The following is a 15,276-nucleotide window of genomic DNA, read 5'->3' on the forward strand; positions in this document are numbered from 1 at the left end:
GTACCATTTTCCAGTTCTAATGAGAGGTTATCGACCTGAAACGTTAACTCTGAATTTCTCTACAGATGCTGCCTGACTTGTTTAGTATATCCAACATGTTCTGTTTATATTTCAGATTTTCAGCAAGCACATTTTTTATCTTTGTAGTCCTGACTTTTTTAGCATTGGCCCTTTCGACTGAGATGAGCACAGTGAATTCACAACCACATCGAGGGAGCCTTCTTTTCTATTTTAAGGATATTAAGCACTCTGTGCTTTTTGTAACAAAGTGAACAAGGTTCAAAATTGAGCATGTATTAGGTCCTCGGAGAATCTGGGTAAATAATATGTATTTTACAAGTGAGTTGAAAGGTTATTGACATCAACAGTTTTCTGAAATAGATTTTTGCTAAGATCTACATTTTATTTATTTTATTTAGAGATACAGCACTGAAACAGGCCCTTCGGCCCACCAAGTCTGTGCCAACCAAGAACCACCCATTTATAAGAACCCTACAGTAATCCCATATTCCCTACCACCTACCTACACTAGGGGCAATTTACAATGGCCAATTTACCGATCACCTGCAAGTCTTTGGCGGTGGGAGGAAACCGGAGCACCCGGCGAAAACCCACGCGGTCACAGGGAGAACTTGCAAACTCCGCACAGGCAGTACCCAGAATTGAACCCGGCTCCCTGGAGCTGTGAGGCTGCGGTGCTAGCCATATATATAACTAAATTGCAGAGAGTGAGGAATATGGTCTCCAACATAACAGATCTTCTGTATTTAAACCAGAGTTTTTTGGGCAACAGGACTATCATGGTAACTCGTTTTATGAAAATTGTTTTCCATGTTGTTTGGGTATGTTTTGGGAAAATCTACCAATCCTATGAACTGTTTTCTTGTCAAAGTTGTTAAACTTTTGAATTATTTAAATTATCAAGAGATCTCAATTTGCATTTTGTAAAAAAAAAATTAGAATCCTGGTTTAAATCGAGCCTTTACTTTGAATTTAACTTCCAGCGGAGTGGCTGGATAACGGTCAATCAAAAGTGTGACCCATGGCAGATCTCTTCCCTCCCCCACCGCCCCTCCAGCTCCTCTGCGCGCCCCCCCCCTGGTCCTCTTCTCCCCTCCCCTCTTTTTCCCCCCCCCCCAAAAAAATTAGAATGGCACAGGCTAATTGTGGCATCCCAGCTGCTGCATTGTGGAGATCAGTGAACTCAGCAGAGAGTAGGGATCATCCTCTTCTCTAGGGATAAGCTCACTTGAGTAATCTGTGGAACCTGCTTTCAATTGTATGGAGCCTTGGCGAGACTGCACCTGGAGTATTATGTACAGTTTTGGTCTCTTTATCTAAGGAAGGATATACTAGCTATAGAGGGAGTGCAGCGGGGGTTCACCAGACTAATCCCTAGGATGGTAGGATTGTTTTATGATTACAGATTGCTGAAACTGGGCCTGTATTCTCTGGAGTTTCGAAGAATGAGATCACCTCTCATTCTAACTTACAGAATTCTTACAGGGCGTGACAGGATAGATGTGGAGAAGATGTTTCCTCCGTTTAGTGAGTCTAGAACAAGGGGACACAGTCTCAGAATAAGGGGCAGGCCATTTAAGACTGAGATGAGGAGGAATTTCTTTACTCAGAGTGGTGAATCTGTGGAATTCTCTACCCCAGTGGGCTGTGGAAGTTCAATCATTGAGCATATTCAAGACAGAAACTGATAGGTTTCTGAATGCTAACAACGTTCTTGTGCTTGGGCGGCATAGTGGTTAGCACTGCAGCCTCACAGCTCCAGCGACCCGGGTTCAGTTCTGGGTACTGCCTGTGTGGAGTTTGCAAGTTCTCCCTGTGACCGCGTGGGTTTCCGCCGGGTGCTCCGGTTTCCTCCCACAGCCAAAGACTTGCAGGTTGATAGGTAAATTGGCTGTTGTAAATTGCCCCTAGTGTAGGTAGGTGGTAGGAAAATGGTGGGGATGTAGTAGGGAATATCTGATTAATGTAGGATTAGTATAAATGGGTGGTTGTTGGTTGGCACTGACTCGGGCCGAAGGGCCTGTTTCAGTGCTGTATCTCTAAATAAATAAATAAACATCAAGGGATATGGGGATAGTGGGGGAAAAATGGTGTGGAAGTGGATGATCTGCTTGAATGGCAGAGCAGGTTCAACAGGCTGAATGGCCTATCCCTGCACCTATTTCCGATTTTTTTTTTTAACTTTCCTTGTACTGCACATCAAATTTTGGTGAAAGACTGTGGCGATGATTTGTTTACAGTTTGTTGCCATTGGTCCTCTGTAACCAACTCCTATAAGATATGTGAAAACGTTCTCCTTCCTTCCATCCCTGTAGGAAGATGCAGCCAACCTTTGCTTGCCATTTCTCAACAGCAGATCAAGAAGCTGCCAAGTGCAAAATTGTAGAAATGAATCTGTGTTCTCTGTAACAAATAATTTTAAACAAGTGCTGCATGGTTGATTCAGGTAAGCTGTGACTATTGTTTCAAGTGAGCATAACATTGAAGTACATTGTATCTTGTTAGATATTTCCCATTTGAGAAGCAATGTGCTGTAGCTAAAGAAGGCTCAGAGGAGACATTATTTAAGTATTTAAGATTCCTAAGAGAATAGGTAATTCAAACTGATATATTGCTTGAGCTCAAATTTAGTAGAATATAAGTGTGTATGGTTTAGATATGCAGGGCTCGCCCCTCCCTATTTCTGTTACCTCCTCCAGCTCTATGACCCGTCAAGATCTCTGCTCCTCCAATTCTGGCTTCCATTGCTTCCCAGATTTTAATCGCCCTACCTTTGGCGAACATGTGTTCAGCTGCTGAAGCCTGAAATTCAGGTATTCCCTCCCTAAACCTTTCTGCTCCTCTACCCTTCTCTCTTCCTTTAAGACGCGCCTTAAATCCTATTTCTTTGAAAAAGCTTTTGGTCACCTGTTTTAATGTCTCTCTATGTGATTCAGTATTGAATTTTATTTGATAAAATCCTTGAAGTGCCTTGGAACCTTTTATGACGTTAAAGGCGATTTAGTAATGCAAATTGTTGTAGTGGTGAATGTTTGAAATGGACTGCCCTGCGGGGTAAGAATGGGAGATTTGTTTATATATTTGAGATAGAAACTAAGAAAATAGGAGCGGGATTAGGTCATTCGGCCCTTCGAGCCTGCACCGCCATTCAATACAATCATGGCTGATCGTTCAAACTCAGTACCCTGTTCCCGCTTTCTCCCCGTATCCCTTGATTCCTTTAGCCCTAAGAAATATATCTAACTCTGTCTTGAATATATTTAATGATTTGGCCTCAACTGCTTTCTGTGGTAGAGAATTCCACAGGTTCACCACTCTGGGTGAAGAAATCCCTCCTCATCTCAGTCCTAAATGGCTTACCCCTCATCCTTAGATTGTGACCCCTCGTCCTGGACTCACCTGCCGTCGGGAACATCCTTCCTGCATCTAGTCTGTCCAGTCCTGTTAGAATATTGTACGTTTCTATGAGATAATAGCAAGGTATTTGTTTTAGGCTCTGATTAGATTGTCTCTTGCAGTCCTTTGCTGTTCTATATTATAATTGCCCACGATGTACAAATATTGATTCTTTTTCTGGATTGAGTAACATTTGTTAGTGTGTTCAGTTTTGAATTAGGACTGTTGTTGTATAGGTGTCTGCTTTCTGTCAGTCGGGGCTGTATTTTGTACTCTCCCTGCGGCGATTTTGAAGATGGGGAGAGCATTTAATCAGGAGGGATGGTGGCAGGTGGGGACCCCGCCTCCACCCCAATTAAGTCCATGGCGGAAAGGCCCGTGGACGGCCTTCCTACCCTGCTGCCAATTGAGGCCCTTAGGTGGGCAATTAATGCCAATTAAGGGCCACATGCCGCCACTGGTATTAGCCCATTGTCGGGCGGGCCTGTCACCACACTGGGAGCATGACAAGCAAACCCCTGTGGGTTGCTTGCCGGCTCCCGGGTGGAGTCCCTCGTTCAAAGGCACTTATGATCTCTCCTCTGCCCTTGCTGCCGAAACCCCTACACCTCCGCCCCTGACCCCGACCCCACGAAACCCTTCCTGCCATGACTCAGCTGTGGCCTAGGTCCCCTGATGATCCTGGGCCTCGGATGGTGTACTACTGGCAGCAGTCACCACCTCCACTGTGGCAGTGCTGAATAAAAGAGTTGCCAGCCTTTGGCCTTCCCAAAAAGATATGACGTGGGCCTCTTGCTGGCTCTTCAACCAGTGGCCAAGACCCCCGTTACCTACATAAAATACCACCTTCTGTCTTTTGACAAATGAGGGAAGTGGTAATTAGAGGATGAGTTTTGTTCATAAATGCTTTGTTACTTATCGACTGTTCTGTCTTGCAGGATCAAATGCTGGGACAATGTCGTCAAACTCTCTTTTTGTGAACTCGGCGAAGAAACGAAACAGCTCTATTATTTACAGCATGGAAGGGTTGCCACCAGAAATTCCAGTTTCAACCTTTTCAGGGTTTTCAAACCGAGGAAAGAAGAACGTAAGCCGTGACTGTGAAGGATTTCCACCGAATAAGCGTCACAAAGGAGAACAAGCAAAAGACAGAAGAACAAATGAAGATCCTTTTGGAGATAATGAAGATTTCACTGCAGATGATTTAGAAGAACTGGATATTCTAGCCTCGCAAGTTTTAATTCAGGATGTAAAGCCTGTGTCCAATACTGTGAAAGCTTCAGTGAGCAATATGAAGAACAACAGAGAATCATCAGTACTGAAAAATGATGCAAATACAAAAGTTGCTGTTTTGACAACTGAATCATTAAGCAATGTAAATGCAGTAAAGGAACTTCATGGTAATGTGAAGATTTTTAATTTCAGCATTTTTAATATCGATCTCAAAACTGATAATTCATAAAACTTTAAAAAATATTTTTTCCTTTGTTTTCTCCTATTGTTTGTCAGGTTGCAGTGACTTGGGCACCTGTTCCAAGTGGGGATTATTTACACATAAGCTTTCACAGTTTGTCATGGCAAGCCATTTGACTGGGGGTGGGAATGGGGTGAACTGGTATCATAGCTGACCGAGATCAATCTCACCATCTAGCATTCACACGCACACGCTCTTCTTTGCCTGATTTTCACCTCATTAACTTGGAGGTGCTGAGGTTAATTTTTGAGGCCTGATTGGTACCCCAGCTGAGGTAACTAATCTTAGCAGAGATCAGGGATTGAATCTGGGATCTTCATGGTCTACGCAGCTTAGCTAATCTCTGCATAAACATGTTCCTGTTAATTTTATAAAATAAGATCATTGAAGTGGAAACTATAATTTAAAAAAAAACTAAAGTTGCTTTCTGTGGTCATGAAATAACTAACGTGCATTAACCTTTTAACTGGTGCTATATTTTTATGCACCTGTGGTATCTCATTTGGACTCTATACAATACTGTACATTTACATAGCACACTTCATAGAATTTTGGAGTACTTTACAGGGAGAAGTAATGGATACCAAAAAGATGTGAAAGACTATTCAGCGAAGAGACCAAAGCCCCAATTCAAGGGAGAGGCTCTTTGAAGGCAGGGATGGGGGTAACTAGACATCATGGTTTGGAAAGACCATTCCAGAAGTTGGGGGTTTCTTGGCTGAAAGATTGGCCATCCGTGGTGACGTGGGGAGAAGCAGTAATTTGGAATTCAGAGAATGGAGGATAAGGGCTGGGATGCATAGCTGGAGGATATCACCCAGATAGGGTGAAGTAAAATGGCAGAGGAATTTGTGAACTAGGTTAGTGATCCTGAAATCAATTCAATGAGGCACATGAATGAAGTGTTCAAGGCATGGATAAGGGTGTCAGCAGTAGTGGGTGAAAGAAGACAAACTAGGATTGATTAAATGTGGAGTAGAAAGATTACTTTAGGATTGAGGTTGTGCATCACTGGGTGTACAAACTGATGAATTCTCAACTAGAGATGTGCAGTTTCTGATGGGAAGTGAATGACATGGCTTAAGGTTAGATGAGCAGTTTTCAACTCATCCAGCTCTTGATGTTGGACAGCCAATCTGACTATACTAATAATCTTGCAAATGGCAGTGTTGGAGAAGTAGGGTTGAATGCTGATGGCAGGGCTGCTGTTTTACTGTGACCAATTAAGTCAAATTCCATTTTTATTATTTGGTATTCCAAGGTTTTACCAATATTTTTAGGATTGTGTTCCACAGTTTATTTATAATTAAGGCCACTTTTTTTTTACATTGAACTAGACAATTGCAGTTCTTCTCACAATTTTGAGCCAGCATCTGATGTGTATTGTCGGATTCTCTCCATTTTGTGTGAAAACTGCAAATCAGTGGCCATGATCATTGTGCATGTGTGTAAGACTTTCCCTTGTCAAACAGTACCGAGTTCTGACCCGTGGAACAAACCATGCAATGCAAAACCAAGATTTCTGGAATAAGTTTCTTTTACTTAAAAATCAGCAAGCGATTACAAGTAAGCATCTGATAGTATTGTCACACAGTAAACCAAGATTGCACATTAGCATGCACAGATCTGCGGCTTTACTTGAAGCTCAAAAAACTGTAAGCAAAAACCTCATACCTATGAACACCAGCAAGTGGTCAGTTCGACAGTGACTTGATGTAGCTCTTCAACTGAAAACCAACCAGGTTGCCCTCTCGACTGCAACAGTGAGTGCCTTTTTACAACCTCTTTTGTACCTTTTCTCCAGGAGTCGGCCTGGATATTGTATTGACAGGACCGTATTGTCCTATAAAAGTTCTAAATACGAAATGCCCAATACTATGTTGAGTTCTTTCTCTATATCCATGGCGTAAAAGGACCCCTTTATGTTCAGTTCCCTATGAATATGAGTAATGGTCAAGAGTTGTTTCCCAGATCCCTTCATCCATTTTATCAGGCTTAGGAATGTATTGTACCACCTAGAGACTCAGCAGTACACTCCTATCCAAAGCCTTCCTTAGCAGCAATACAGTTAACTTTGAAAGATCTTTTTACCTTGAGAAGCATACTGGTAAAAGTTGGTGAATTTTTGATTTAGGTCAAGTTATGTCAAACCTGTATTCTTACATCTGGAACTCCCACTGGCACAGTTCATTTCTCTGAAACCAATACACCCAGTCAGCCTACAACTGTAATATATCAGGTGCTAAACTATGTGGGAGACTATTAGTAGACTGGGTTAGAGGGTTAAAGAAAGACATGAAAGAAAGGCTCAGTAAGTTGAACGATTTGGTGAATAGGTGCTGTTGTTTGGGTTCATATCCTGACGGTGTGGAGTAAATAGTAACAATTAAAGAGTTGAAGAGGAAATGATTTACAGTTACAGGCAAAGTATGGGAGAGAGGGAAAAAAGAGTGTAAAACAATAAACTTAAAAATTCAAGATAAGTGAGGGAGACAAAACAGATCAGGGTAGAGAGAAAGGAGATACATGGTCAGAAAGGGAAAATAGGAAACGATGGAGAGGAAGAGACAAACGAGAGAGAAAATTTGGACAGAGATTGTGGGAAAGAACAATAGAAAAATAAAATGTGGAGAGAGCTCCAGATCTGTTGGACGAGAGAGGTGGGAAGAGTTGTGATTGAGAAAGAGACAAATTTTTTGGTTGTATGGAAGACAGGAGACTAAAGTGAGAGATGGAAAGATACTGTGTGTGTTGTACACAGAGCAGAAAAATATACAAAGATTATACAGTGGTTATGCAAGCATCCCAACTTTGCAAAAATCCAATTTAACCACCACATGACTTTCCTGTTCCTTTTCTTTCACAGGGAATGGTCTCATTCAAAGTAATGATACTGATTCATTTGGATTTGAGGTTCTTCAAGAACAACATGAGAAACTAAGACAACAGGTATTATAGATATTTTTCTACTAAAAGGGTTGTTATTTAATCAAGCTGACAGTTAGCACTGTTGGCTTCTAATTTTTGTGGACCACCTGCCTTAATGGGCCTATTATCAACAACTTTCCACTTGCACTTGAGTAGTACGTTGTTATATCTGTATCGTACATTAAAGCCTGGCTCGGGTTTAAAACTAAAACCCAACCCCGGCCCGACCCGACAACAGCCACCCCGAACCCGACCCGGGCCTGAGTCCTTTAATTTTTTTTCATGCCTTACCTGACCCGAAAATAACAAACATGTTATTGAAACAGAAATAAATCGTAGATTAAAACAAAAACAATATGAAATAAGACAACACGGTTCCAGCCCATCCCGACCTGAGCCCGAATGCTGGACACAGAATACAGACCCAACCCGACTCGAACCCGACACGTAGTCGGGTTTGGTCGGGATCGGGAGGTTGGCCAGGCTTTATCGTACATGCTTCTCGCAGTCTGTTCACGTCAGGGCTGTATTTGTATTAGTCGAGTCTATATAAGTATAATAAAGAATTAATACTGTGTCACTTTGTGGCACAGCTAATGTGTTGGAATGTTATAAATATTTAGTGATTGTTATAAGTTCTTTATGTACTTGTTTAATCAGTTCTGATCTTGAGGCTGCGCCAAAAATTTGACATGGTCTGCAGACAGGCAGTCTCGATGTTGTGCAATTTTTAGCTTTGTTTTAAACTTTCATGGTTTCATTGTTATCTGTTGGATGACCAATCCAGATTGCAGCTTGAGGCGTTCCTACCTTTATAATGATTTCATTATATTCCACCACATTGTATTGTGCTGTGAGCTGAGTACAATTATTCAACATTTTTGGTTGCTAGTCCTCCATTTATGAACAAAGCTTGGCATTTTGTTTTCCTACCAGAAGGCACATTTTTTGGCAGAGAGAATAAGAACTTTAACGTACCATCATAATTTGAAAAAATAAGCAGTTGTTGGTTGGTCTTGGGTTTTTAATAATGGGCATGGATTTTTCTCAGTGATGAGAACACCAAAAAAAGACCTGGACCTCAATTTTTATAGATATTGAGAGAAACATTGTAAAATTTGCTTAATGCTAGATTATGTTTGAAGGTCTTGTTTCTGAATTCAATAACTTCAGAACTATTCAGTGAGTCATTACAAAATTGTTTCTCGGACTTGATTCTAAGATGCTTGCTGATGATGCCCATTCCATTATCAAATTGTGTTCTCTCAAATACACATTTCTTTTGAAACTCAGTGCGATATAATAACCGTCTGAAATGATACTGTGTCTCTTTCATTTTCCTGAAATGCAGTAACTTTGCAATATGTTCACTTTTGGCTACTTCATACAGCTGACAAGAAATCTGTATAATCTAAAAAAAAATATATTGTGTTTTGTCTGTGACTCTTAAGATTGCCGCTACTTTTTTTATATAAAATTTTGTTAGTAGTCTTTTTGATGCCCAGCTTATTTACTTTGGTCATCCAAACTGTGTTGGGTCAAATGGCCATATAATCTTCAGTTATCTGCTGGGAGATCCAGTTGATATGCTGATTTTTTTTCCCTCAGTCTTGTAGGGAAGCATCAAATCTTTGTTTGAACTCCTTCCTGGTGACTTATACGAGAAGGGAAAGTCTTATATACCCTCTTGGAGCAATGCATTCATTCTCTATCGCAATATACTTTTTTAATAATTGACTGCTCTAGGTGAGACGTGAACTTAGAACCTCAGCATTTCCCAATCCTGTCCTATCAGTTCTGTGCGCTGACTGAACTGTGCTAGACCTGGAATATACTCTTCATGCCTAAATGCTGTTTTTTGTTTCAACCATATGTTTGCTGTACCTTCCCCAAAGAGTCATTCCAGTTTCTTTTGTTTGGTAAGCTGTTGACTTCTGCCTATGGAGGTATAATTGACCACTTTTTGAGATGTGTAAGAGCCTCCAAGGTGACTCTTATTGTGATGTGTGCCCCTGAGTAGACTGTCCTTTTGTGTCATTCCTAATTAAAATGAGGAATTGTACATGGGTACGTTCGTCCTACCTTAGTTAAATTAAGCAATAATACACCAAGACACTATCAGTGCCTATTTTTGATAGATTATGCATTAAAAATAATATTTTGACTACAGAATTCAAAACACATCCTGTGTACTTGTGTTTGTTAGTTAATGCTATATTTAGTCTTGTGAACTTTTGAGTTTATTGAACATTCTACTCATTTTATTCACACCCTAGTTTTAGAATCCTGAAGATCATGAACATTTGTAAGTGACATTAAATGTTTGCGTTTAGTCAGGCTTTTCTTCATGATTTTCTATATGCATTGAAAGTGAGTTTTATTCATGCAGTTTAATGAACTAAAAGAAGAACTACAGGTTAAAAATGGTGAAATCCGAGTTTTGCGAGATTCTTTACGCCATGTGGAATCTGAGTTTGACCAGCAGAAAAGACTGTATCTACTCGGTGAGAAGGAGAATACAGAAGCACGAAGCCAAAGAGAAAAGGAACTCTCCAAAAAGGTATGAGGCCAATAAAAACGTGGAGCAAGAAAGATCAGTTCCTATTTAAACTTCTGTAACCTCTATTTCGGAATAAAGACCAGTCAGCCCACCAAGCCAGCTCCTTCACAGCTCATGTACAGTCTACCCTGTTTAAACTTCTATGGAAAGTTTTATATAAATATGCACTGACCACCTGTTTTGTGTCAGTACTATTCTATAACCCCTGATAATGGGTGCAGCAGCGTGATTTCAGTTTCTTCTTGTCTATGGGAAAGTACCTGACCTCCATTCAGTGCCTGCCCATAACTGCTTGTTTGAATTTGGAATTTACATTGTTATATTAGGTCCACAGCACAGAAACAGGCCATTCGGCCCAATTGGTAAATGCTGGTGTTTATGTTCCACATGAGTCTTCTCCTACCCCACATCATTTAACCTGATCAGCATACCAAACTTGGAATTACATAATACATTCTTTTCTGCCATTACTGCAGTGTGTTGCTTCACTGCTACTGTAAGATAATTTTATTGTAATTCTTTCACTATTTGAAGAGTATTTTCAAAATTTGAAATTTCTACTACATTAAAAAAAAAAGCAATTTTATTGTCCAACTTTCTTTGTCTCTCGAATGCACTTTATGCAATGGTGAAGGTAGATCTCTGGTGCCTGGCTGCTCTGGCCATTCTTCATGTGCAAACCAAGACCGTGAATATCAGCAGGTCACTTGACCATGGAGACCATTACTGTTGAGTCATAAGCTGTTTTCAGGGTAGCCTTGAGGAGGAGTTCGTTGAGTGTATCCGTGATAGTTTTCTTGAACAGTATGTAATGGAACCGACAAGGGAGCAAGCTATCCTAGATCTAGTCCTGTGTAATGAGACAGGAATAATTAATGACCTCATAGTTAAGGATCCTCTTGGAAGGAGTGATCACAGTATGGTTGAATTTAAAATACAGATGGAAAGTGTGAAGATAAAATCCAATACCAGGGTCCTGCGCTTGAACAAGGGAGACTACAATAGAATGAGGGAGGACTTGGCTAAAGTAGACTGGAAACAAAGATTTTATGGTGGGACAGTTGACGAGCCGTGGAGGACTTTCAAAGCAATTTTTCAAAGTGCTCATCAAAAGTATATTCCAGTGAAAAGGAAGGACTGGAAGAGAAGGGGTAATCTGTCATGGGTGTCTAAGGAAATAAGGGAGGCTATCAAATTGAAAGAGAAGGCATACAAAATAGCCAAAAATAGCATGAAACTAGAAGATTGGGAAAACTTTAAAGGTCAACAGAAAGCCACAAAAAGAGCTATAAAGAAAAGTAAGATAGAACATGAGAAAAAACTAGCACAGAATATAAAGACTGATAGCAAAAGTTTCTATAAATATATAAAACGAAAGAGTGGCTAAAGTAAACATTGGTCCTTTCGAGGATGAGAAGGGGAATTTAGTTATGGGATATGATGAAATGGCCGAGGCATTGAACAGGTATTTTGTATCGGTCTTCACAGTGGAGGACACTAATAACATGCCAGTAATTGACAAAGAGATGAACGTAGGTGAGGACCTGGAAACAATCATTATTACGGAAGAGGTAGTGTTGGGCAATCTAATGGAGCTAAGGATTGATAAGTCTCCTGGCCCTGATGGAATGCATCCCAGGGTACTAAAAGAGATGGCGGGAGAAATAGCAGGTGCACTGGTGGTAATTTTCCAAAATTCGCTGGACTCTGGGGTAGTCCCAGCAGATTGGAAAACAGCAGATGTGACGCCACTGTTTAAAAAGGGAGGTAGACAAAAGATGGGGAATTATAGACCGGTTAGCTTAACCTCTGTAGTGGGGAAGATGCTTGAGTCTATTATCAAGGAAGAAATAGCAGGGCATCTCGATAGAAATTGTCCCGTTGGGCAGACGCAGCATGGGTTCATGAAGGGCAGGTCATGCTTGACAAATCTTTTGGAATTCTATGATGACATTACGAGTAAGGTGGACAATGGGGACCCAGTGGATGTGGTGTACCTAGATTTCCAAAAGGCCTTCGACAAGGTGCCGCACAAGAGGCTGCTGCATAAGATAAGGATGCATGGCGTTAGGGGTAAAGTATTAGCATGGATAGAGGATTGGTTGACTGACAGGAAGCAGAGAGTGGGGATAAATGAGTGCTATTCTGGTTGGCAATCAGTCACTAGTGGTGTGCCTCAGGGATCGGTGTTGGGACCACAATTATTTACAATTTATATAGATGATTTGGAGTTGGGGACCACGTGTAGGGTGTCAAAGTTTGCAGATGACACTAAGATGAGTGGCAGAGCAAAGTGTGCAGATGACTGTGAAACTTTGCAGAGGAACATAGATACATTGAGTGAGTGGGCAAAGGTCTGGCAGATGGAATACAATGTTAATAAATGTGAAGTCATTCATTTCAGTAGGAGTAACAGTAAAAAGGATTATTACTTGAATGGTAAAAAGTTGCAGCATGCTGCTATGCAGAGGGACCTGGGTGTCCTTGTGCATGAATCGCAGAAGGTTGGTCTGCAGGTACAGCAAGTAATTAGGAAGGCAAATGGAATTTTGTCCTTCATTGCTAAAGGGATTGAGTTTAAAAGCAGAGAGGTTATGTTGCAGCTGTATAAGGTACTCGTGAGGCCGCACCTGGAGTACTGTGTGCAATTTTGGTCTCCTTACTTGAGAAAGGATGTACTGGCACTGGAGAGGGTGCAGAGGAGGTTCACTAGGTTGATTCCGGAGTTGAGGGGGTTGGCTTATGAGGAGAGACTGTGTGGATTGGGATTATATTCATTGGAATTCAGAAGAATGAGGGGGGATCTTATAGAAACGTATAAAATTATGAAGGGAATATATAAGATACAAGTAGAGAGGATGTTTCCACTGGCAGGTGAAGCTAGGACAAGAGGGCATAGCCTCAAGATTAGAGGGAGCAGATTTAGGACTGAATTAAGAAGGAACTTCTTCACCCAGAGGGTTGTTAATCTATGGAATTCCTTGCCCAGTGAAGTAGTTGACGCTTCTTCAGTAAACGTTTTTAAAGCTAAGGTAGATAACTTTTTGAACAATAAAGGAATTAAGGGATACGGTGAGAGCGCAGGTAAGTGGATCTGAGTACACGAAAAGATCAGCCATGATCTTATTGAATGGCAGAGCAGGCTCGAGGGGCCGGACGGCCTACTCCTGCTCCTAGTTCTTATGATCTTATGATCACCCAAGCATCAACATATCCAGCCTCCAGGATATTGGAGTGGGACTCCTACCTTTTTTCTCCCCTCCTCCCCAGCCCAGCTTGATTTTAATTCCGTAGCCCAGGGATCCCTGAAGAGGGTTGGGAGGAGGCTTGTGTGGAACATAAATGCCAGCACATATCAGTTGGTCTGAATGGCCAGTTCTGTGCTGGTGACTCGATATTAATCGATCTAAGTTTCAAATTCAAATAGTAACAGCACAACTGTGGTCCCATTTGAGATTGGCTAACTCAGCCGAAATTGTTTTTTGCTGCTTAAATTTTACAATGACAGGTTCTTGTCAAATGCCCATTTCACCATGTTCCTTTTTAAATTGATTCACTACACACGGACGACTTTAACTTACTCTTCTGTCTGGGTAAAATACATTTTTAGTTAACACTTGGTGCTTTTATGAACTTCAGGTACAGTCACTGCAGTCTGAACTACAGTTTAAAGAAGGAGAGATGAATGAGCTGCGCACAAAACTCAACAGTGAAAGAATGGCCAAGTCTGCAGTCCCGAGTGTTGCTAAAATAAGGTATGTGGGAGGAGCTAAGTATGTGTTCTAAATTTGGTTGTTTGAAGCAGCATTTGATAGTAAGAGAGTTGTTACGATTTTTAATTTTCCCTCTAGTATTTATAATTCTGTTAGTCTATAAAGAAATGAGCTGTCCCATAGCATACTCTCTAAACTTGTTTTCATAGCACCCACAGATCCTGTTCGGTGCCGAAGAATGAGGATTGAAATTGACGGTGAACTGGATTATGCAATTTTTACAGACTGATTTGTCCATTAGAATGGCCATTAGAATGCTTTCCTTCCAAAAGCAGGAAAATAGTTTTAGAAATAGTATTTTAATCTGATAAGGAATATATATTCTGCAACATTTATTATCTGTGTAGAGTTTGGAACCTTAATCCTTGCCCAAGAAACCAATTTGTATCGTGACATATGTAGTTTTAGGCCAGAGAGGCACTACTTCTTCAGTCTGGGCTTGAAAAATGTCGTCATTGCTGTATCAGGGGCTGAAGATGCATGTTCTATCCAGGCATATAATGAGTGGCTGGAAATTTGCCTCCTGTCTTCTGGGGAGGTTTCATCAGCTTGACCAGGATAAATACCATAAAAAAAAATTTTAATGTAAAAATCAATTTCACTCATTCTCTTTTCTGATTCTTTCCTTTTGCATCTGTCACCTGGGACTAGACACTAAAGACTGTATACTGCAACAAAATGGCAGTTGAGATTCTTGGACATATTGCGTAACCCCTATGAATTTGGTTAGTTCCTAAGGATGGTGGGAAGTTTGTAGATTGAATGTTCTCATAAATTCTTTGCCTAGATCTGATTTTGACATGGGCATCCCAGTGGAGTTGGGATTTTTTATTTTAAACTCTTTGCTCTTCATATAAGAAGGTTAAATTCATGTGGCTGAAGTGTAACCTTGTGATTACTGAATTTATTTGGTAATTCTTATGCAATGTACCAAGCTTTTTTTTCAAGTCAATTCAAATGATCGTGAAGTTTGTGTGTTGAATGTTATAAACTAGAGTGAAAGGAGTATGGGTTGGAGAGTGTTTTGCTTTTCCATCACTCTTTTCTCCCAGTCTGCCTTCATTTTCTTTTTAAATGTTTATTGTATCTTCTAAACAAAATTCAGTTTGTTACTTTTTATAGCT

The 15,276-nt window shown here is 40.7% G+C and overlaps 1 protein-coding gene across 5 annotated transcripts in view; it reads left to right on the top strand.

Moving 5' to 3' along the window:
- The window catches only part of atrip (ATR interacting protein), a 50,412-nt gene that overhangs the window by 395 nt on the left and 34,741 nt on the right, over positions 1 to 15,276 (top strand). For 2 of the 5 annotated variants that reach the window (XM_068051894.1, XM_068051896.1), the window contains exons 2-6: positions 2,337 to 2,467; positions 4,356 to 4,817; positions 7,758 to 7,840; positions 10,209 to 10,379; positions 14,019 to 14,134. In XM_068051894.1, coding sequence (XP_067907995.1) covers positions 2,455 to 2,467; positions 4,356 to 4,817; positions 7,758 to 7,840; positions 10,209 to 10,379; positions 14,019 to 14,134 — 845 coding nt within the window. In that variant the 5' untranslated portion in view covers positions 2,337 to 2,454. Of the gene's footprint in view, positions 1 to 2; positions 340 to 2,336; positions 2,468 to 4,355; positions 4,818 to 7,757; positions 7,841 to 10,208; positions 10,380 to 14,018; positions 14,135 to 15,276 lie in introns of those variants that run through there. The other 3 variants (XM_068051895.1, XM_068051897.1, XM_068051898.1) reach the window with 3 other exon arrangements.

Source organism: Heterodontus francisci, chromosome 19 (assembly GCF_036365525.1).
Source record: "Heterodontus francisci isolate sHetFra1 chromosome 19, sHetFra1.hap1, whole genome shotgun sequence".
Lineage (NCBI taxonomy): Eukaryota > Metazoa > Chordata > Chondrichthyes > Heterodontiformes > Heterodontidae > Heterodontus > Heterodontus francisci.